Source organism: Salvelinus sp. IW2-2015, linkage group LG1, assembly GCF_002910315.2.
Source record: "Salvelinus sp. IW2-2015 linkage group LG1, ASM291031v2, whole genome shotgun sequence".
Classification (NCBI taxonomy): Eukaryota; Metazoa; Chordata; class Actinopteri; order Salmoniformes; family Salmonidae; genus Salvelinus; species Salvelinus sp. IW2-2015.
Window position 1 is genome coordinate 36,019,467 of NC_036838.1, and position 24,213 is coordinate 36,043,679.

Genomic DNA, 24,213 nt, shown 5'->3' on the forward strand with positions numbered 1-24,213 from the left:
TATCATAATCGCTTCTCCATCACCCCAGCTGCCAAACTAACCCTGATTCAGATGACCACCCTACCCATGCTAGATTACGGAGACATAATTTATAGATCGGCAGGTAAGAGTGCTCTTGAGCGGCTAGATGTTCTTTACCATTCGGCCATCAGATTTGCCACCAATGCTCCTTATAGGACACATCACTGCACTCTATACTCCTCTGTTAACTGGTCATCTCTGTATACCTGTCGCAAGACCCACTGGTTGATGCTTATTTATCTCCATCTCTTCATTCAAAGACTGAATCATGGACACTTACTGACAGTTGTGGCTGCTTCACGTGATGTATTGTTGTCTCAGACTTCTTGCCCTTTGTGCTATTGTCTGTGCCCAATAATGTTTGTACCATGTTTTGAGCTGCTACCATTTTCTGCTGCTATGTTGTGTTGCTACTGTGTTTTTGTTATGTGTTGCCACCATTCTGTGTTGTTGTCTTAGGTCTCTCTTTATGTTGTGTTGTCTCTCTTGTCGTGATGTGGGTTTGTCCTATATACCATATTTTTTTATTTTATTTTATTCCAGCCGTCACTTACTGTGTTTGAACACTAGAGGGCACTGTGTTGCTGTGTGGTTTCAGCCCTCACCCCTCCACTCTGTCTGTCTGTCTGTCTCACCAGGGGCTGCCAGGACTAAGAGGTGTACAGGGCCTCTCAGGCCCTATTGGGCCCGCTGGAAATCCAGGCACACCTGTGAGTTTGCCAACACTGTCAACCACACAAACAAAAACACATACATGCATGATGCACCCACCCACACACAGACACCCACACACACACACACACACAAAGCTCCACTTTCCAAAGCACGTGTCTCATTGATGTCTCATAACCCTAATTGTTGTGTTTCAGGGCAAAGCAGGAGAAGATGGAAAACCAGGGGCTGCTGGGAAAATGGTGAGGGATCAGTCAGACCTCTAACAGCATCTTGCAGGGCATTACCACACTACATCAAACCTCTGATTAATAACAAACTGGATGAAAACATTTTGAATTGGATGCGATTCAGTGCTATTCATTATGAGCTTTATCGTCACCAGTTAGTCCTATGTGTCTCTGTCTGTGTAATTACCATTAAACATGTTTGTCACATCCTCAGGTTAAAGTGCACTGATCAGATGTGACTCTGGGGCTTTTATTCTACCTGAGTGGCTGTGCTGACTGTGGGTTCATTCCAAATGGCACCCTATTCCCTATATAGTGCACTACTTTTGACCATGCCCCATAGGGCTCTGGTCAAAATGAATGCATTATGTAGGGTTAGGGAGCCATTTGAGGAGCTACCCATCTGTTGTAATGTTAAGTGAGGAGGAAATAGGATGATCAACCAAAGCCTCTGCAATACATTATCTATCTAACTGAGAGGCTTTGCTTGATACAACAGCACAGTGAGCTTTTATAAATGTGCATTTCAGTGTTGTTAGTATGGTAAGTGTGTTATTGTGTTGTTGTTTTTCGCAGGGTGAGGATGGCGTACCAGGGGAAGATGGCAGAAAGGTCAGTGTTGGTTACAGCACTCAGAACTATTTAAATTCACATAACTTTATTCATGGATTATGGTCCACTGACCTGTAAACATCACCGTTTCCTCCCATTGCTGTGCTGTTTATGTTCATTTGGAGTTGATGTGTCTTTGCAGTGTCACTGTTGTCTTTAGTGGTGTGATGAAAATGATGTTTCTCTACCTCACAGGGTGACAAAGGAGAGGCTGGGGTTTCTGGAAGAGACGTTAGTAACTTGTTACCCTGTATCTTTATCTCTCCCCTCTCGCTCTCTTTCTATGTTTGTACAATGTCCTTTCTTTCCTCCCCTGCTGTCTCTCTCTTCCTCTCGCTCCCTCTTTCCCTACGTCTTCATCGATCCTGCTCTCCTCGGCTCCTGAGCATCTCTCGATTATCCCTGTTCCGTTTCTTTCTCGCCATCAATCCTCCTCCTAGTGTGTGTTTATTAAGCGTACTCTCCTGTGACATTGATATTTCTATCACACCCTACCTTCACGGTGGAATCAATAGCGCTCTAAGCAGCAGCTGTATAAATGCAACGGTGGGTAATGATCAAGCTCTGCCTTTGAGGGCCAGCCGCTTCTGCGAGGGGATCCGCACGGGCATAGAATGTCAAGGCTTTGGTTTCATGTCCAAATTCATAGAAATTATCTAGGACATCTGCCTCCTTTCTAGTTCAGGCCAGACCCCTTAGGAATAGAATAGAGTGTCCGTGCTGGTCTGAAGTTGTTGTGTGTGTGTGCGTTTCAGGGCCGTGACGGGCTGAAGGGGGACCGGGGCCTTGGCGGGCCTGCAGGGCCAACTGGTCTATCTGGGCCCCAAGGGGTCCCTGGCACCATCGGACCTCCAGGACAGGTACAGAACAGTCATATGGCTCTGCTTCCTAGAATGTGTGTGTCACTTGGTGCTCTGATTATACAGTTATCTCTCTCTCCTCTCTCTTCTCTCTCAGGTGGTCTATGCGAAGGGAGCTCCAACACCATCTATCCCTGGCCCTCAGGGGCCTCCAGGAACCCCAGTAAGTTACTATGTTGGATATGAGCCGTGCAGTATAGCAGTATAGCATAGCCTGATGTAGCAGTACTGTGTGTTTGTCTTAAGTACATTTCTAATGCACTCTGTTTCTGATGCCCATCTCTCTGTGTCTCTCAGGGTGTGCCTGGAATCCCAGGGACCGTAGGATCTAGAGTAAGTCATTTTCATAGAGATCATTTACTATTATTTATTTCTATGGTCAGTCAGTCTGCTCCAGCCTTGTCCATCCATCTGTCCTTCAGTCTGATCTCTGACCCATTCACTCTCGTATTTCAGGGGGAGAGAGGAGCAGTGGGCAGTAAAGGTGAAAGGGTAAGTGTGTGTGTGTGTGTGTCTGGCATATGAATGTGCACACATGCTGTTTCCTGAGTGTGTGTTAGTGCATCTTTAGTATTACTGATGTGAGATGTTATTGACAGGGTGACCCAGGAGAGGACGGGCAACCGGGCAGGCCTGGAACAGCAGTGGTAAGAAAATACGCATTCAAGAAAGGAGAATAACCCCAGCATGTGACTGATAAAGGCATGACCATGTACTGTATTCACTCCTCCTTGACACTGTTTGTGCCTCTTTCCCATCAGGATGTGCAGAAGGCCCTCTCTAACCTTGGCATTGAGGTAAGTGGATATTAAATGTCTGCAATGATGTGACATTAAGGCATAGCTGTGCTGTATATGAGTCTCCTTCCCTTTGACCAAGCCTGGGTTCTATTCATTAGGACACACCGTATCAAAGTGTTGAAACGTTTATTTCAACTTGAAACGAAGTCCAAGTAGGCCCCTCCTGTTTCAGTTTGCTTCCTTTCGTTTGGTGCCTGATGAATACGACCTTTCTGTCCCTGTACTGTCCTGTCTGTAGATGCAGGACCTGAAGGTGCTTGTGGATAACAGCAATGTGCCGGGCAAGAGTGTGCTGGAGAAGGCTGAGAAGGGCCAGAGAGGAGACAAGGGAGAGACCGGGCAGAGGGGACCAGCAGGGATAGATGTGAGTGAGCGGTCCCCAATTTGGGAGCAGTGTGGGGAACAAAGAGATTATATCAAGACCCCACGCAAATGGTGTAGTAGAGTGAACTCAAACATGGTGTTAGTGTGTTTATTTGACCCATGATGTAATGCATAACTCTCTGCTTACTCTAAAAGTGATTCTCTGTATGACTGCATGGATTTTGAAAACAATTATGATTTCTAGAACAGTATGTGTAAGTAATGTCTTTACTCATTTCCATGTCAGGGTGCCCGCGGGCTGTCTGGGGAGAGGGGTGTGAAGGGAGAGCAGGGGGAACGGGGGCCTGTAGGGGCCACAGGACCCACAGGGAGGGCCATTGGAGAGAAGGGCCCAGTGGGACCCACGGGACAGGCTGGAGAGCCAGGAAAACCTGGAATACCTGGAGTACCAGGGAGAGCCGGAGAACTGGGAGAGGCTGGACGACCTGGAGATAAGGTGAGGTGGAGGAAGGAGTGGTTTAAGGAGAGAGAGAGGGAGAGGAATATGAAAGGAGGAAATAAAAAAGAGGAAGATCATGTGGATTAGAGATGTGTCATGTGATACCACTTTGACTTCCAGGGGGAGAGAGGAGAGAAGGGTGACAAAGGAGAGGCTGTGAGTATATTCCTCACCACAATAATCATAATTTAATGTACTGTATATACTGTATGTATGTTGACCAGAGCATGACTGTTCTCATCTCCAGGGGAAAAACGGTCTAGGTGGCTCAGTGGGACCTCCTGGACCAAAGGTGACCTGTACAGACTACTTTTCTAATAAGTCGTCATTACAGTAAACATATCATAGTTTATCCAGAGGTTACTGGGTGCAGTGTGTTTATTGGGGGGTGTGTGTGTGTGTTTAAGGGTGCTGCTGCAGTAGCGGGTGAAGCTGGACTCCCCGGAGCAAGGGGCCTCCCTGGGGTCACAGGACAGAAGGGAGAGCCTGGTGCCTCAGGGCCACAGGGATCCAAAGGCGACAGGGTCAGAACACCTCACTCAAAATATTACAGTACTTCATCATGCAGCCTGATGTGGGTCCCTGTGTTTAATCAGCTGTGTGTGTGTGTGTGTGTGTGTGTGTGTGTGTGTGTGTGTGTGTGTGTGTGTGTGTGTGTGTGTGTGTGTGTGTGTGTGTCTGTCTGTGTGTGTGTGTACATGTGTGTGCGAAGGCGAGGTGCGCGCCTTCGCACACACATGTACACACACACACAGACAGACACACACACACACACACACACACACACACACACAGGGTATTGCAGGGCTCCGTGGAGATAAAGGTGATCGGGGTCCATCTGGAGAACAGGGACGCGATGGTTTTCAGGTGACTGTGTGCTTTACAATAAGTGGCTATCCCTCATCTCATCTACAACTGAGGTGTTAAACATGCAGCCCGGGGGCCATTTCTGGCCCGCCATCTGATTCAATGTGCACCCCTTGGTGAAAAGGACTTTGACACCTCTGTGCTACGCTGTGAGATGAGATGTGACTGGCTCTAACCATATGGGTTAACAGTTGGCACTACCTGATACCAGGTTGTATTACCCTCATCATTGTGTGATTATGGTGCAGAGGAGGTTGTGAAGACAGTGTTGTAGTCGTAGCTAGTAGTAACCAGGTTGTGTTTTGATTTATTTCAGGGGGCAGCAGGAGAACCTGGCAAACCGGGACAGGATGGGAAGCCGGTGAGAGGAGGAGGGGTGGGGTTGAAGGGAAGATTAAAATAATGATAATATTGTAATCGTATGGTAAGGTTACTGTAGCTAGCCTACCTAATACATTTTCAGATAAAGTCTGTATCAGGCTTTTATTTTAATTGATATCAATAACCATACAATTATACAGTGATATACTGTGGTGCTTCTTTGTTGATATATGATATTAGATATGACTGCATGGATACATTATGCAGGTGCGTACTGTGCACTCATCTGTTTTCAAAGAGACAGCTTCCAGGAGACAGATCCCAGACATCAAAGGACAAACTGGAGTTACACAGTTTTCAGGTCTTCAATAGAATGGCTGCACTACAGTATATAGTTAAGCAGATAATGTTGTGTTTGAGTTCCAGTGATCATAACATGTCCAACCATACAGTAGGTGAGTATCTGAAGCATTGATGTTGTTGTGTAATCAGCCATGACTAACTAGGGCCCAGAGTTTCTCCTGGTCTGTAAGAACTCAGGGCCCTAGTAGTCATAACATGAGGAGGATAGAGATGGGTAGAAGGAGAAAGAGATTTGGAGGTGTGGAGGGGGAGAGATGAGATGATAAGATAACTCACGCTTCTTGTTTCATCCCACAATGTTTCGAAGCAGGGTCCACAAGGGCCAGCAGGTCCTCAAGGCCGTTCAGTGAGTAACAGTAACCCAGCCATGCAGCCTCCTTTAGGGCTGGCCCTGCGTAGGAAAGCCTGTGGATTGGCTGCCAGTGCTAGGCCGCTGATGGAGCTGATATATCTGTTTCCTTTGGGCTGAGGCTACGTAGAACCTTTAGACTGTAACCTTTTGCAGCTCTGCTTCTAACAACACCTCCATTTTCTTCTTACTTCCCCCCTTCAATCTGTCTAATTTTGATCTATTTTACACCCTTTCTGTCCCTCCCTCTCTTTTCAACACTTCCAATTACCCTTGTGTCCTACTATCCTACTATTTCCTTTCTTCTTCTCCCCCTCTCCTTCTTCCTCTCCTCCCTCTCTGACTCTAGGGCCTGCCTGGGTTCCCCGGAGTGCTGGGCAGACCGGTAGGTTTTCTGTGCTGCTGGCTGGCATGCTTGTGACCAGGGAAATGTGGGCTGGGGGGGTACATGATTCGGGTGGAGGGGTACTGTTAACTCGAAATGACACAACAACAAGGTTCCAGTTTAACAAAGTTTACTATACTATATGAACACACTACAAGTAGCCATTACACTCAAGGCCAGGTCCATCAACGAACTCCTTTCATGCGCAGGCGCACTCTTGACTCAGTGATAGCCCCGTAATAACAGAAGTATAGGGATACTTAAAACATGAATGTAACAATCTCCCCCTTTTCTTTAAAGACAAATAAAACATCAACAACATAATTAAAGGTCCAAGTATTATTCAAGATCCCCATTTCAAATGGGTTGTGTGACAGTTTTTATTTGTATTACTCAAGCTGCCACTTTCCATTACTGAGAGCCTGTAGGAGCACAAGACTGGATGCTCTTTTTTTAGTCAGACAGTCAGCAAGCTGTTCCTTTGTGGTCGACCACAGAATCCGCTGGATTCTCTGTGCTTGAATAAGTTCCTTGATGCTGTATCCAAGACGAAGTCTTTTCTCTGTGACAGACTTGGTTGACTTCAAGCATCAACTAATGAGTAGTTGTCAGTGACACAACTACAGGTAGAATGTGCCGTTTTGTCTCACCAGTGGTAAGCTCTGAGAACAGAGTTGCAAGAAAGATCGCATTGTCAATTCAATCCGCAAGAGCAAGTGTTTCTCCAGCAAGTGTGCTTCGGACAACCTTCTGATCCTTTTTGACTGCAACAGATAGGTGAGAATCTTCCTCCTTCACCCATTAACACGATTAGATGTCCACCTTGTGTGCCTCCATCTGTAAGGTTCCTAGCGAAGCATCACTGAAGACAACTAGTTTCAAAGAGTCATCTTTTCCAACATGCTGAAACTTTAAAGTCACTTGTGATTTCAGTTTACGAACAACTTGTTTGCCTCATGAATGGTTTGTACAGTGGCTGTTTTTGTGTTAGATGCCAAGTTGCAAACATCAAACATTACATCAGGTTCTCTGTCTAGCAACCCATAGAATTTGACCTATCTTCGACCTCAATTGATCAGCTTCAATTCCACATAGAGGGGAATTCCTTTGTACGGCTCTTGAAGAATCCATGTGGATGGGTTGAAGATTCTTGATATTAGCTCTCCTGTTGCATCAGTATTGTTCCATCAACTGTAATAAACTCTATGCCAACATAACAAAAATTATCATGCTCTTGCACGGGCCGATGGAAAACAGCTTTGAGGTTTTGGAATCACAGTTGTAGCAAAGTCTATGAGCCCACCAGATAAAGTCATCAACATGACAGGCAAGTACTCCAGTCACATTGCCAGTCTTGATCAAGCCAATAGAAGACTGCAGGGTCCCACTTGTGACATTTTTCCACCTGTATTCAGCATTGTTGCCTTGACTTTGTGTTGTACCAGTAGAGTGATGCAAGTCGCCAGTCCATAACACACCTTTTTTAGTTTCCACAGTGTTCCTCGCTTTTAGCTTCGGGTGGGAGGTCGATGTGAAGGTCCTTGACAGCTCTGTTCCCTGGCAAAAATATGAGTTTTTGTCTAGTGGATTAAAGTTTTCCATTTTTTTCTGGCAGACACTGACATCAGCAATCTGATGGTGACTTCTGGGCGCAATGTCGGTGAGTCTTTGTGGATTTCTTTTAGCAGCCAGCTCCTCAAAACTTAGGCCACTAGACGGTGCTTTAGGCACTATTCCAGTTAATGGATTTCTTTAAGGATACACACCACCCTTTGTTGGAGAATACATTTTTGCCCAATGTCTTTGATTCCTAAACACTAATTTTTTCTCCAATTACTGAGCTCATCTAGCTTAGCTGAGTCAATGACCGTCCTTTGTTTTCAAAGTACAATCAGTCATTTTGAATGTACTTCTGTTTGTTTTCGCGATTTTCCATTGGTTCCATTCTGAGATTATCACAAGGACAGGTCAGCTGACCTGTTGTACCAGAAAGTGTAGCTGGTTCAGATATGCAAGTTGTCCAGTTCTGGGTGTTTACCTTTGGCTTTTCCTGCTCGTCCAATGACGGTTGCTGTGTGTGGAATACCACTTTCTCTGTCCATGTATTAACAGTTTGTCCAGTTTTCAGATTGGAAAACATGTTCTCTTTAACACATGTGCCTGTTGTTGAATGTTTTCCTTATTTGACGCTCAAACAGTATTACCTGCGGCATGGTTGAAGGTCTTCTGCTCCATTTCCTGTGTCAAGTTTCAGTGTCCATATCCATTGGATGCGACAATCTGGTAGGTTTGTGTACCCTGTTATGTGTCCTTTTGTCATTTTCATTAGGAGACTGATTCACAGCAACAGCCCTCTATCTTGTTGATTCATTTACTTTCCGCAATCTTGAGTGATGGCACCCTGACAAAGATGCCTCGTGTCTCACAATATACACCACACCATTCTTGGCCAATGACTACTCACGGTCCTTTCCACTCTTGACAGTCAACTCGTTTGTAGGTACACTCTGTTTCAGTCTCGTACTTCTCATCGGTGGGTCGAAGCTGTTTCCGCAGAGCCCTGCAATTCTTTCTGAGCACTCTGTTCAGTGAATGCTTTTCTCGCTGCATGTAGTGCTGAAAGGTGTGTCCCACCCATGCACTCACACTGCTCCCTTCTAGTGCTGCTGGTTGAACCAGTACTGAGGGAGATTAGGCGTTCTGCCGAACACTAGTGATATGGCTGTAACCATGAACATTGTGCATTGAGTTTTTTGCCATCAAACCCAATCTGAGTGTGTTTTCCAGTCACATCCATTGTCTTGCTTCACTTTCAGCATGATCTCTGTGAGTGTTTGATTGTGTCTCTCCAGAAGTCCATTGCTCCATGGACTGTATGCAGCAGTTGTCTTTACTTCCATGTTGAAGTTCTCTGCCATTTCTCTTATTTCATTATTATTGAATTCTCCTCCATTGTCACTGTACAATTTCTGTGGCGGGCCATGCACACATATCCAGGAATGAATGAAGTGCTTGACGATTTCACTGGGTTTCTTTGTATTCACAATGCTTCCAGCACTAAAGCGTGTGAAKTGGTCRATTATGTGAAGGTACCACACACTTGGTCCTAACTCATGTAGATCTACAGCCACTGTTTCATTGTACATGGAAGCCAGTGGCAAACCAACAGCTGGTCTGGGCTTAGGTTTGCTGTATTTTTKACATGTCTCACAATTCTTAACTATCTGCTGTAGAATGGAAATACTCWCATCATCATTATTCYCTGCACTCCTGAGTAACTTCTGAAGTCTGTCAACTGTAGCATGTCCAAACTGTTTGTGAAGCTTTAACAATACTTTGTGTTTTTCTTTTGTGTTCATGTTCTCYGTGACTGTCAGAATCTCCATGTGCTTCGTGTCAGTCAGAATCTCATTTTTGCATGGACTCTGTGTGATGTCTTTGTCCAAAATGTTTACACAATAGTGGCCTGAGGTAGTAAGTTCAAGAGTCACTGGTTGTTTAAACATCACTGCCTTGTCATTTTTTATGTCTARTACAGCCCCTGCCTTCTTGAGTGAAGCTTTGCTTAATAGTAAGGGGATATCTGTAGGGACCACCTCTGTTTCAATGTGACACTTAGTCTGACCAATTTTTGCTGGTATCTTAACTCTCTTGGTAGAATGGACAATTCTCCCATCTCCAAATTTGAAAGCTCTGTTGCTTGGTGTGTCAATCATATTTTGTACTTCCTTCATATTTAGTTCACTGACATAGCTATCAAGCCATTTTTCACCACACACTGTCCGTGTGCATGCAGTATCAATCACAGCAGATCCTAAGGATTCAACTATAAAAATCTCAGTATCAGATTCATTTGAAAACAGTGTAATGTTACACTGCTCTACCTCTGTGTTTACATTTTCCTCTGTTAGTTTAACTTGTTCATTTTTATGAGGACAGTCTTTAACCCAATGGTAAGTGCTTTGACAAATAGCACATTTCGATCTCCTTCCATATTTGTCCAGTGGATTTGTGCCKGGAAATGRCGCCCTCTTCTGGTTRTCTTGAGAACGTGACTTTTTGGCGCCTTTTCTGTGCTGCTCGGTGTAATATGCTGCGTCACTCACTTGCATTCCATCTGTTATTGGCGCGACAGACGTCTTTTCACCAAATATTCTTTTGAGTGCCGACTTCATATTTGCAAAAGTCAGCACAGTACAAGCAGTCAAAGCCAACTGTTTCTCCCTACCATCTAGACGGGCAGTATCTAGYAACTTGAACGCTAACACTGCATCTGGGAGAACCATGTCGTACTTGCGCATYCTATTGTACCTCTGTTCGAAATCAATGATGTAGTCCGTYATTGCAACCGAAATATCTCTCGTAACACTGTCAAAGTTTGAATATGCCTCGTAGGCACGGTCTTTCTCTTCTTTAAGAAATACAGAATCCAGTGCTGTGATCAAAGTTCCCATACCGTCATCCTTGTTCAAATCCTCAACGGATATTTCCAGTGCTGTATCTCTCGCTCTTCCCTCGAGCGATAATACCACCGCAAGTGCTTGCTTTTTCAMGTCCAGATTAGTAACGCGTGTCCAGATTCCCAGTTMATTTTTCCAACTTTCGTACGACCTCTTCTCGTCGAAGCGAGGTGGCACATTGTAGTTAGAAGCCATCCTCTGCTACCAATGTTAACTCGAAATGACACAACGACAAGGTTCCAGTTTAACAAAGTTTACTATACTATATGAACACACTACAAGTAGCCATTACACTCAAGGCCAGGTCCATCAACGAACTCCTTTTTGACTCAGTGATAGCCCCGTAATAACAGAAGTATAGGGATACTTAAAACATGAACGTAACAGGTACAAGCACGACCCAAGGAGGCTGTGACGGTACCAGTTTCCACCGCACTGCAGCAGAGGGGTTTGGAGAGAGGGGAGTATTGTCATGGGACGCTAGTGTCATCAGTATCAACATGCACACACAGTCACAGAGTCCTCCGCCGCGCCATCCTCTGCATTCATGTCTCCACTTTCATTTTCTTTAATTTGTATTAGGGCCCATCTCCCAGGGGTCTGAGACTAGAGTTGGGCCTTGATAGGAAACTCATGAAATATTAATCTGAACCACCTGTTCCCAGAGTACCACTGATGGCTGGAATGTTTTATGTATTAAACACCACACGTTTGTAACACATATGCCACATACACTAACCAAGATCAATTGGACACAGTAGGGTTGTGAATACTGAGATGGATTACCTGCCCCGTCAGAATTGTAACAGATGCATTTTGCTTAGTGTCATAGCTATCTGTGCGTTTTGTGCTAGCTTTCTGTGCATGTGGCTTCACCTGCTCTGTTGTCTGCTTCTCAGCCCTCCCAAAGCACTGTTTGTACATTGTATACTATGTGTGTGTCTTTGTGTATTGTGTGTGTATGCAGTTGTGTATTTGTTTGTGTGTGAACACTTTTTCTTTGATGTTCATGTATGAAATGTGTATTTTTCTATTTATTTTTTATTTTTAACCTTTATTTAACTAGGCAAGTATGTCTGTACAAAGCCTACATGTATGTACAATATACTGTGTGTATGCACAGCAAATTGGCCAGTGTTAACCTTGTGTTGATTTTTCAGTGTAACATTTCTAGTGTTGATTCAATTGTTAAATTAACACTCATTGGTGTAAAATAACCCCAGTATTGGTGTTAATAACCAGTGTTAAAACAAAACCACACCCATCATTATCATATATCCCAGCATGCTCTATTGCAGGTTGCTTTTTAGAGTAGTTTGTTTCAATATCTATGATTTTGCATCGATGAATTAATCTTATGCTACTGAAATATAAACAAATCTAAAGTAATCCAATCTGTTAATTGGACTTATTGCACCCGTTACTGAAATGGTTGTTCCAGTTTAGATGGTTTAGGTAGTCCAATATTTTAGACTTCCCAACAGGCATTCATTCTGAATGCAGGTTAGGGCGGGGTGAATAAAATGTTTAATTGTTGGGTATCCCCACTCTGGCTGGATTCCTATAGGAATTACACTTCACTTTGCAAGCCAGCACAATGTGACTTGCATGCCTGAAAACCATGGGTTTCAGGCCAATATATTAGGGTAAACAAAGCCCTCAAAATAAGGCCTTATTGTGTGAGTAATTAAATTTTAATGATGACATACTTGCTTAGGATCTCACTTGGTCAAGGCAACAGGACAAAATAATAATTCTGCAACAACCATATCTCTGTCACTAACAAATGCAGTCATGGGTGATAACTCTACAATTCACCAGAAAGGCAAGGCACTCTGGGAAAAATGAAAATAAGGCTTTACACTAAGCAGTGTGTTAATTTAACACTTTCAGTGTTGATTTAACACTGGAGAATTTGCTGTTTGTGTGTCGTATCATGCATGTGTTCTCTGTGTGTGTGTTATGTCTTGGGCATGTGAATCCAGCATGCTCTTATCTCTTGTTTGCAGGGAAACCCTGGAGAACCTGGAATTAGAGGGCCAACTGTAAGTATGATATTTTAATATCCGACATGCGCGTGTGCACACACACACACAGCGCTGTACTTATACAGATGCTATCTCTTTTGTAATTGTAGGGTCCGATCGGTACCAATGGACCTCCAGGTCCGTCAGGGGTAAAGGTGAGAACTTCTTCCGTCATAGACCTACAGTATTATTCATTCTTAGTTCCAGCTCTGTGGGGGTATTGCTGATGCATTTAGTAGTGTTGATATTTTTTGGTCTACAGTAGCTTAGTATTACAGCACTGGAATGGTCCATTTCATATCTTTGTTGTTCTGAGAATGTGTTTTGATCTCTGACAGGGTAATCAAGGAGTGCCTGGGGTTGGCGTTCAGGTGAGAACTTTATATGATAAATGTTGTGTTGTACATTATGGGCCAGTTTCCCAGGCTGTCACGATGGCATAAATGGTTGGGAGACAGGCGCAGGAATGCGTAATAGGGTTTTTTATTTAGCCAAATCACAGCGTGCCGTGTAAAGGCACGGGGACGAAGACCAAACAAACACTATACAAAACACAAGGTTGAAACCCAAACAAAAGAGCGAAGAGTACCTCGAATAAATAACACACGCACACAATGATTATCACACGGGACGAGACCCGTAATCATCTGCACAATACGCGTGGTACGAAAGCCAAAACAACATAGCACAGGTACTCACACGGACAACAGAACAATAATTGACAAGTCAATGGTGAACCAAAGCCACACTTATACAATTACTAATCAGGGAATAGAGACCAGGTGTGCATAATGACAGTTCCGGAGGGATCCGTGGCACAGGCAGAGATTTAGGCTAGTCCAAGTCTAGAAAGTGTTATCAATAGAGATTCTCCATTGAGAGAGCTTTTTAGTCCAGGACTAGGCTTAATCTGTGTCTGACAAACTGGCCTTATATGTTTTATGTTACTACTGTATATTCCTATTAGATGTTTATTGCCTCAGTGTTTTTAGAACTACTCACCCACTTTTCACAATGAAAGTCACAGAGCTTCATAATAATCTATTTGAATTGACCCTCCTGTTCCACAGGGGCCTCCTGGTCCCGAAGGCAGCATGGGAGTGCCTGGACCTGCAGGGCCTCCTGGAGCTGTGGTAGGGCACAGCATCAATCATCTATAAACCAACTCTCATACTGTATAGTTTTACTGGCTAAACTGGTGTTGTAGTACATTCCCATTGGGCTGGGGATTCCTCGTATGCTCACACCTTTACCTTTAAGCTTACTGTAATTAAAAAGGCCATTGACACAATAATGTGTGTTTAATATTGTTTCATGTATTGTAATGATACCGTCTCTTCCCAGGGTCCATCTGGGCCTCCAGGTCTACCAGGGCAGACAGTGAGTACAGCAGCTCCGTAGGACTCACAGTTCACATACTGTACTGTAGAGCCGACACACACACCTCTATCATCGCCATGGTTAACACACAGCAAGCCATTCACACAAACATCAGTTCTGGTGGTGACATTAAGTGTGTCTCTCCACAGGGGGAGGGTGGCAAGCCAGGGGTCCCAGGAAGAGACGGGATACCTGGAAAAGAGGGAACACCAGGGTTGCCAGGGAAACAGGTGTGTACTGTGTATGGTATCTGTCTCTCTACATCCTACTGTGTGTCTAGTATGTGTTAGGATTGCATCAGGTTTAGTGTGGATTTTTCTTAGAAAAAGTTTTTTAGAGTGCTGTGTTGGATCTTTATTACAGGGTATCGCTGGACCAATGGGTTCCGCGGGGTTGAAGGGGGAGCAGGGGGACAGTGGCCCCCCAGGAAAGGTGAGTCAGAGGGTTGAGAAGGGATCAGGGAAGTGACGTGAGGTTGAATTGAGCTGTACTTAAAGATGCACAATGCAGAAATTGCTCCGCCATTTCCTGGATGCTAAAATTCACGTAATGTCAGTTTATGTGGCCAAACATACAAGTATAGTGTAGAGAATCATTGTACCATCTAAACTGCTGTGAAATATATTTTCCATAACCCAAAATATTATATTTTCAGCTGTTTGAAGCCGAAAGTAAAAAGCGCAGAAACTAAACTGAAGAACGGGAAGAATAGAAATAGAGCACATGGAACAGATCTACCGCTTCTTAGACTTGCTTTCAATGAGAATAACAGATATATAACACATATTTCTATGTGAATTTGGTCTGGTTGCCAAAAAAGTTACATATTGCAGCTTTCAGACTAATTCAGAGTCCACAGCCGCAGAGCCTAGATAGTCCGGCGGCCCATTGTGAGACTACCGTCCGCGGGGGACGCACAGCCTGACCTAGCACCTCCCCTAAAGTCCCAACCAACGCGGCTCCATGTACTCAGCACCTATTCATTTGATTGTGGTGACAGTTGGAAAAATAGCTTGCGCTGCAATATCGAAAAGTATGAAAGCCAACAGTCCAATATTCTAGAACATGTTTTGGACTCTTGAGTGCTTTATTCAAAAGCTCTATCTGCACATGATTCCCTCTTCTATTTACTGTAAATGGCCATGACTCACATCCTCTTTATCCAACGTCTCTCCATTTCAAAGACGAGGAAATCATTGGCATGAATAGGAGGGCAGAGGCACATGTACAGATACACAAACAATGACACACCAATGCTCAAGCATATGAGCACGGATGCACACATATAGACACACACACATAAATATACACACACATATACATTCACATCATTCCCCCGGAAGCTTTAGCAGGATGTACTACGGTTCTTGAGAAATAAGAGCTTTTGAAGGGACGAGATGTACTGTACTTATAGACAGCACATCTGTTAAACTCTTCCTCTAGTTTGTGTGAAAACCAAATTAAAACTCCCGTTCATGGTCTGATGCTCTAATGAAGGTCAAAAGGCCAAAGCAGTAGCACAATAAAAAAGTGATTCTTTGCATAACATAGTGGGTAGGAGTTTCCTCAATCGTTTACTATTGCTGTCCATCTTCAGTGCATTTGCAAACAACCTAATCCAGATATGTGAGTTTCACGTCATGTTCTCCCTACATATCCCCATCACAGGCTGTAGCAGGACCCCCTGGTGTGAAAGGAGCACAGGTGAGTGATTGTCATGGTTACTCTTCCAGTCGTGGTAACATCCAGTCATGGTGACTAACCTCACCATGTCTAACTGGTGTATGGAGACACAATAGATACAACTCGGAATCAGTGAATCACAATACTGAATTATACTGAATCATAGGCCAACAAACAGATGTATTGTAAACATTTCTGAGAAAATGGCGCTGAAAGAAATGGCAGCAGTTTTACAGGCGCCCAACCAATTCTGCTATTATGTATTTTTCCCCCGCATTATTTGTGGCTTATTTTGTACATAATGTTTCTGCAAACTTACGACAAAAAAAAAGCTTCTGGATATCAGGACAGCGATTACTCACCTCGGATTAGACAAAGATTTTTTCTTCAACAAGCAGGACGCACAGAACATTCTCCGAACATGCGACAAGGCCAACATCCCAGTTATTTGCAAGAGGAAGCGACGCAGGTACAGAGGACACAGAGCGGGATGCCTCGTAAGGATTCGCAGAAGGCGAGTGGGAAAGCTGCCGTTACCGTCAATATTACTCGCCAACGTGCAATCTTTGGACAATAAATTAGACGAGGTACGATCACGAATATCCTACCAACGGGACATCAAAAACTGTATAATTTTATGTTTCACGGAATCGTGGCTGAATGATGACATGGATATTCAGCTAGCGGGATACACGCTGCACCGGCAAGATAGAACAGCACACTCCGGTAAGACGAGGGGGGGGCGGTCTGTGCATATTTGCAAACAACAGCTGGTGCACGAAATCTAAGTAAGTCTCTAGATTTTGCTCGCCTGAAGAAGAGTATCTTGTGATAAAATGCAGACCACACTATTTGCCTAGAAAGTTTTCAGCTATACTTTTCGTGGCAGCTTATTTACCACCACAGACGGATGCTGGCACTAAGACCGCACTCAGTCAGCTGTATAAGGAAATAAGCAAACAGGAAACCGCTCACCCAGAGGCGGCACTCCTAGTGGCCGGAGACTTTAATGCAGGGAAACTTAAATTAGTTCTACCTAATTTCAATCAACATGTTAAATGTGCAACCAGAAGGAAAACAATTCTAGATCACCTGTACTCCATACACAGAGATGCGTACAAAGCTCTCCCTCGCCCTCCATTTGGTAAATCTGACCACAATTCTATCCGCCTGATTCCTGCTTACAAGAATAAAAAAATACAATTAAAGCAGGAAGCACCAGTGACATGGCCTATAAAAAAGTGGTCAGGTGAAGCAAATGCTGAACCACACGACTGTTTTGCTATCACAGACTGGAACATGTTCCGGGATTCTTCCGATGGCATTGAGGAGTACACCACATCAGTCACTGGCTTTATCAGTAAGTGCATCGAGGACGTCGTCCCCACAGTGACTGTACGTACATACCCCAACCAGAAGCCATGGATTACAGGCAACATTCGTACTGAGCTAAAGGGTAGAGCTGCCGCTTTCAAGGTGCGGGACTCTAACCCGGAAGCTTATGAGAAATCCCGCTATGCCCTCCGACGAACCAATCAAACAGGTAAAGCAGCAATACAGGGCTAAGATTGAATCGTACTACACCTGCTCCGACGTGCGTCTTATGTGGCAGGGCTTGCAAACTATTACAGACTACAAAGGGAGGCACAGCCGCGAGCTGCCCAATGACACGAGCCTACCAGACTAGCTAAATCACTTCTCTGCTCGCTTCGAGGCAAGCAACACTGAGGCATGCATGAGAGCATCAGCTGTTCCGGACGACTGTGTGATCACGCTCTCCGTAGCCGATGTGAGTAAGACCTTTAAACAGGCCAACATTCACAAGGCTGCGGGGCCAGACGGATTACCAGGACGTGTGCTCCGGGCATGTGCTGACCAACTGGCAGGTGTCTTCACTGACATTTTCAACATGTCCCTGTCAACATGTCCCTGATTGAGTCTGTAATACCAACATGTTTCAAGCAGACCACCATAGTCCCTGTGCCCAAGAACACGAAGGCAACCTGGCTAAATGACTACAGACCTGTCCGTAGCCATGAAGTGCTTTGAAAGGCTGGTAATGACTCACATCAACACCATTATCCCAGAAACCCGAGACCCTCTCCAATTTGCATACCGCCCAAACAGATCCACAGATGATGCAATCTCTATTGCACTCCACACTGCCCTTTCCCACCTGGACAAAAGGAACACCTAAGTGAGAATGCTATTCATTGACTACAGCTCAGCGTTCAACACCATAGTACCCTCAAAGCTCATTACTAAGCTAAGGATCTTGGGACTAAACACCTCCCTCTGCAACTGGATCCTGGACTTCCTGACGGGCCGCCCCCAGGTGGTGAGGGTAGGTAGCAACACATCTGCCACGCTGATCCTCAACACTGGAGCCCCTCAGGGGTGCGTGCTAAGTCCCCTCCTGTACTCCCTGTTCACCCACGACTGCATGGCCAGGCACGACTCCAACACCATCATTAAGTTTGCAGACGACACAACAGTGGTAGGCCAGATCACCGACAATGACGAGACAGCTTATAGGGAGGAGGTCAGAGACCTGGCCCGGTTGATCCAGAATAACAACTTATCCCTCAACGTAACCAAGACTAAGGAGATGATTGTGGACTAAAGGAAAAGGAGGACCGAGCACGCCCCCATACTCATCAACGGGGCTGTAGTGAAGCAGGCTGAGAGCTTCAAGTTCCTTGGTGTCCACATCAGCAACAAACTAGAATGGTCCAAACACACCAAGACAGTCGTGAAGAGGGCACGACAAAGCCTATTCCCCCTCAGGAAGCTAAAAAGATTTGGCATGGGTCCTCAGATCCTCAAAAGGTTCTACAGCTGCAACATCGAGAACATCCTGACTGGTTGCATCACTGCCTGGTACGGCAATTGCTTGGCCTCCAACCGCAAGGCACTACAGAGGGTAGTGCGCACAGCCCAGTACATCACTGGGGCTAAGCTGCCTGCCATACAGGACCTCTACACCAGGCGGTGTCAGAGGAAGGCCCTAAAAATTGTCAAAGACCCCAGCCACTCCAGTCATAGACTGTTCTCTCTACTACTGCATGGCAAGCGGTACCGGAGTGCCAAGTCTAGGACAAAAAGGTTTCTCAACAGTTTTTCAACAGACTATTTGCATTGACCTCCCCATTTTTAAGCAGCTGCTACTCTCTGTTTATTATCTGTGCATAATCACTTTACCTCTACCTACTTGTACATATTACCTCAACTAACCTGTGTCCCTGCATATTGACTCTGTACCGTTACCCTCTGTATATATATCCTCGTTACTGTTATTTTATTGTTGCTCTTTTAATTATTTATTATATTTTTTTCATTTTTATTTATATTTTACTTCAGTTTATTTAGTAAATACTTTCTTAACACTTATTTATTTCTTAAAACTGCATTGTTGGTTAAGGGCTTGTAAGTAAGCATTTCACTGTAAGGTCTACACCTATTGTATTCGGCGCATGTGACAAATAGAATTTGATTTGATTTGAAATCTGTGTGGCCCACCTTTGAATTTCGAAATCCCGGTGTGGCCCTCAAACCAAAAAGTGTGCCCACTCCTGCTTTAAAGTAATAGTGCCATAATACCAGAGTCAGATGAACTCATGGATACTATTTTTATGTCCCTGCATGCAGTTTGAAGGAAGTTGAAGGTAGTTTTGCAAGCCATTGCTAACTAGTGTTAGCGCAATGATGTGAAGTCTACTGGAACATGGGGCTTAACTGCCAAAATCTTGCGTTATCCCTTTAAAGTAAGATAATAAAGCAGAATTGCAATACTAAGGTGAGGAACTAGGTGCAATAGAATAGGAGGGAACATAGTTTAATGTAATTAAAGTGTATTGGTTGAAATTGGTTCAGGGACCTCCTGGTGTGACCTTACCTGGGACAGTGGGAGAGAGCGGGCTGCCAGGGCTACGGGTGAGTCTCATTGGTTGAATCAATTATCAACATATTTCAGAAATTATTCAGGCATTTACTACACACATTATACTATACAGATTATTATAACAAGAACGTGTTTAGTGATGGCTTAATTATATATTTTTAAAACGCAATTTTTCTGAAATGGTTGTCCTTTAGGGTGAGAGGGGAGACAAGGGTCCTGCAGGCATCAAAGGGGACAGGGTGAGTAAAGTCACTTAACACACAACGTTACTCAACATTCACAGACACAGTGATCAGGGAAGTTATTGTGTGTGTGTCTGTCTTGTTGAAATAGGGAGCTGCTGGTGAAAATGGGGAGCCTGGAGAAGATGTGAGTCACCTTTTGACATTTTGTAACATTAAATATTTCACATATCTAACAGATGTCACTCTTACTAACTTCTCCATCCACTTTATCTCTCTCAGGGGGGCAGAGGACCAGCAGGGCCTAAAGGAGACAAAGTAATACACATCACCAGCTGATTCCCTGTGTCTGTGTTTCCCTGGCTGTTAACCATGTGACAGTACTGACAGGAAATGTGTTGCAGGGAGAGAGAGGCATCGGACTGGCAGGGCCTCCTGGTCAGCTGGGACCTCAAGGGTTAAATGTTAGTATCATGGACTTGACAATACATCTAAATGTTCTCATAAACACATAAATCACATAAATTATGTAGCTATGTTCATATTAACATATGCAGACTTCTCAGTCTCATCTTCCCTGAGCTAAACATCTCCATAACTACACCATTGACACAGTGAATGTGAACCCCTGTATGTTTGTGTTTTAGGGGGACACAGGTCTCCCGGGCCCAGCAGGCCCTCCAGGAGCCCAGGGCGTAGCAGGGACCCCTGGTCTGGCTGGCCTGAGAGGAGAGAACGGAACTCCAGGACCCCCAGGACCTCTAGGACCCAGGGTGAGAGTGCCTATATCGCCACTATACTATAGTTATTACATGGGTGACTGGTGTGGTCTTTTTAGCCCTGCTCTGTGGAATGTTTATGTTGTAAGTTGTCTCATCTCCAGGGTATCCAAGGCTTTACTGGTCAGGCAGGGAACCCTGGAGCTCCTGGGCCTCCCGGACCCCCTGGCCTAGCTGTGAGTGGACTTAGGATTGCATCATGATGACTTAATTGAGTGTCTGTGTGAGAGAGAGCGAGAGACAGAACCCACTAGGCAGAAACTGGTTAAATCTTCATTATTTGCATGTAATGTCCACCTAAGAAGTCAATGTGATGACTTTGAAACAACGTGGGAAACTAATTGGACTTGCAAAAAGTCATTAATGTAACAGCATTTCATATTTTTTCACCCAACTTTTAAACTAAATCCAATGACATTGTGAAATGTTTTGTTGAATGCACGTTAGTTGACAACTCAACCATGTAAATCAAAGCTAGACATTGAACTGACGTCTTTGCCCAGTGGGAAAGACTTTGTGTGTTTGCGTTTTTGTGATGTAAGTGTTCATGATCAGTATACCGTTTTTTCCTTACCAGGGTTCACCGGGCACTGCTGGAGGCAAAGGGGATAAGGTGAGTTTACAACGAGATAAACACGTCTTCTATACTGTATAATATCTTATCAAATATGATGTTGATGCTCATAAATCCCCCTCTTTAGGGAGCGATTGGAGCGGGAGTACCAGGATTGAGGGGCGAGAGAGGAGACCCAGGACCCAGGGTAAAATCACATCACCATTTGAGTTTGAATTTCAATTGTATCTAATTTTGACAGTTACGTGTTGTATTGAAGATTTGTGTGTGTGTTGGGGGATTTACAGATCTATGTGTCTGATGTTTGCAGGGGGAGGAGGGTCGAGGTGGTCAGAACGGGGAGAGAGGACCAGCGGTAAATCTCTTACCTACTGTTAACATCACTATCTTTTTACTGGGAAAGTAATTCTGCTTTGAAAGTTGATCAACTTGTAAACTCACTTTTGAGAAACTGGCCTTTAATGTGTTGGTATCTAGTGAAGAGCTCTTCTTTGTCTACACACTCTGGCCAATGATTTGTTTACCTATGGATAACATGAAAACAGCCTAACCAGCTCTGCTGGCAACAATTTCATTACGCTTCTTTGCAGACGTTTACTGACACCGGCCATATTCAACGTGTGATGTACACTTTAGCTTAAGACATGTAGCTAGCTAGGTAAACGATGTACCTAGCTAGGTAAACAATGTGTAAAATCACACGTCAAGTAAAGTTAGCTAACGAGCCAGCCAGCTAACGTTAGCTAGTTAAACAACAATGCACATAGTGCCAAATCATGTCATTACTACACTGCATGAATATGCTGGGAACTAACCATCCAGGTTCAATGTTAGCTAGGTAACATTAGGCTCTAACTAGCGAAGCAAACAGCTGTGGGATATGAAAAACAACGTCATCTAGGCAGCCAGCCAGCTAACATTAGCTAGCTAGCTAACAGTACACTTTAGCTTAAGACATGCCGCTAGCTAGCTAGGTAAACAATGAAACTAGCTCAGTAAACAACGTGTAAAATCACACATCACGTAACGTTAGCTAACGAGCCAGCCAGCTAACGTTAGCTAGTTTAACAACAATGAACATAGTGCCAAATCATGTCGTTACTACACTGCATGAATATACTGGGAGCTAACCGACCAGGTTCAATTTAGCTAGCTGACATTAGGCTTTAACTAGCAAAGCAAACAGCTCTGGGATATGAATAATAATGTCAGCTAGGGAGCCAACCAGCTAACGTTAGCTAGCTAGCTAGATAACAAAACACTTTAGCTTGAAATGAAACCACTTTAGAAATGTGTAATATATGAAAATGTAGCTAGCTAACGCTAGATTATCTTACCTGTATACATCATCATGCATGATGGATGCCTCTCCTTGTCATGGATGACATGCCACAGTTGCCCTAAGTTTGAAGATCTAATCTGGATACAGGTGTTTTCTCCATCTCTTTAGCTATCATACTCTAATGCCACTGATTTCAAAACTTGATCCTCCAGAGAGTGGAGAGCAACATTTAGCTATGCAGCACCACTACACGATACATAAAAAAAAGCTGTGTTCGACAGGATTACCAACACAGCCTGACCAGCTCAAATAGACAGAAGCCATCTAAATGGCAGACCAATCCAAACTCCTCTCTCGGTATGTACAGCCCACTCATTATCTCAGCCAATTATGGCTATTGGGAAGGTTTTCTCGCTTTTTCTGTGGCTTAACCAACAAGGCTCGTAATTTAACAATTGTATTTGTATTTACAGATGGCATACAGGTTTGTTATTAAGGCACAGGAACGTTCACTTGTTCGAGAAGGCATTTCTGCCAAAAAACGCATTTTGATTAAAAAAACATGTTTACGTTCGAACGGCTCTCCTGTGAAGTCGTGACTTGCGACATATGCCTAGTTTCCTGAATCGGGTCACAAATGGCAATTCATCATGACCAATTTTGATTCTACTGCCTATATGGTGTTTATTTATTTGTGTTTGTTTATTATTAGAGGTCATTGGCCCATTCCTCGATATTGATCCGACTTAATTGAGAGAGTGAAAACGAGAGAAAGGATGTGGGAAGGCTGAAGTGGACCTAGATAGAGCTCAAAAGAAGAAAAGAAACGATGTGGCTTAAGCAGTGCACAAATAACTCAAACGAAAGGAAAAGTAATGAAAGTAAAAGACGTCAGCATCATCGTCAGCATCATCGTCAGCATCATGCGTATACAGTTCAATCGTTTCACTCTCCATCCCTAGTATACCTTGATTGTAGGAATCAATGCAATCCATTATTGTCATGCCCATTACCGCTCCAAACATAGAACATAGGTATATCTTGTTTCTCTGAACATATCACTAGTAATGCAGTAGATCTGTCCTTACGATATGTTTTATCCTCCACTTTAATTTAATGATATTGACCTTGTACTACATAGCTCTTTTAAAAGCTGCCAGCCAGGCTCTGACCCTCTTCACTTCCGGTACATTAGTTCTACTGAGAGTAAGGCTTTTGTTCTAGGCTGAGACAACTAAGCCTGGTCCTTTGTAGATCAGTTGGTAGAGCATGGTGCTAACGCCAGCGTAGAGGGTTCGATTCCCGGGACCACCCATACGAAAAAATTTATACATGTATGATTGTAAGTCACTTTGTATAAAAGCATCTGCTAAATGGCACGTATATATATACATGAAACTCTTCACCCTAGCTCTCATCTAGAACATACTCAGCCTCTCTCATATTAGTTGCCTGGTAACCTCTAGAAAGGGGGTTGGATATTGTAGCATCTGCTAAATGGCACGTATATATATCCATTTTAAACTCAGGTGAGAAACAGACAGCAACTCTTCTATTATAGTACAGTCCTTCCTCATACAGGAGAGTGCTAGTCAGTGTGGATATAGAGAGCTATTTATTGCAGTTCTGGATGATTAAAACC

General features: G+C 44.0%; 1 protein-coding gene across 1 annotated transcript in view; it reads left to right on the plus strand.

The window, feature by feature from the left end:
• Positions 1-24,213, plus strand: part of LOC111974623 (collagen alpha-1(VII) chain-like) — a 106,952-nt gene that overhangs the window by 70,355 nt on the left and 12,384 nt on the right. The window contains exons 65-100 of the mRNA XM_070442872.1: positions 660-731; positions 891-935; positions 1,500-1,535; positions 1,731-1,766; positions 2,291-2,395; positions 2,493-2,558; positions 2,693-2,728; positions 2,852-2,887; positions 2,995-3,042; positions 3,157-3,192; positions 3,434-3,559; positions 3,806-4,015; positions 4,139-4,174; positions 4,266-4,310; positions 4,426-4,542; positions 4,814-4,885; positions 5,202-5,246; positions 6,268-6,303; positions 12,773-12,808; positions 12,901-12,945; positions 13,129-13,161; positions 13,861-13,923; positions 14,135-14,170; positions 14,320-14,400; positions 14,534-14,602; positions 15,839-15,874; positions 19,727-19,786; positions 19,949-19,993; positions 20,088-20,123; positions 20,219-20,254; positions 20,341-20,400; positions 20,584-20,709; positions 20,820-20,891; positions 21,293-21,328; positions 21,417-21,476; positions 21,600-21,644. Of these exons, the coding sequence (XP_070298973.1) occupies positions 660-731; positions 891-935; positions 1,500-1,535; positions 1,731-1,766; positions 2,291-2,395; positions 2,493-2,558; positions 2,693-2,728; positions 2,852-2,887; positions 2,995-3,042; positions 3,157-3,192; positions 3,434-3,559; positions 3,806-4,015; positions 4,139-4,174; positions 4,266-4,310; positions 4,426-4,542; positions 4,814-4,885; positions 5,202-5,246; positions 6,268-6,303; positions 12,773-12,808; positions 12,901-12,945; positions 13,129-13,161; positions 13,861-13,923; positions 14,135-14,170; positions 14,320-14,400; positions 14,534-14,602; positions 15,839-15,874; positions 19,727-19,786; positions 19,949-19,993; positions 20,088-20,123; positions 20,219-20,254; positions 20,341-20,400; positions 20,584-20,709; positions 20,820-20,891; positions 21,293-21,328; positions 21,417-21,476; positions 21,600-21,644 (2,178 nt within the window). The remainder of the gene's footprint in view (positions 1-659; positions 732-890; positions 936-1,499; positions 1,536-1,730; positions 1,767-2,290; positions 2,396-2,492; positions 2,559-2,692; positions 2,729-2,851; positions 2,888-2,994; positions 3,043-3,156; positions 3,193-3,433; positions 3,560-3,805; positions 4,016-4,138; positions 4,175-4,265; positions 4,311-4,425; positions 4,543-4,813; positions 4,886-5,201; positions 5,247-6,267; positions 6,304-12,772; positions 12,809-12,900; positions 12,946-13,128; positions 13,162-13,860; positions 13,924-14,134; positions 14,171-14,319; positions 14,401-14,533; positions 14,603-15,838; positions 15,875-19,726; positions 19,787-19,948; positions 19,994-20,087; positions 20,124-20,218; positions 20,255-20,340; positions 20,401-20,583; positions 20,710-20,819; positions 20,892-21,292; positions 21,329-21,416; positions 21,477-21,599; positions 21,645-24,213) is intronic.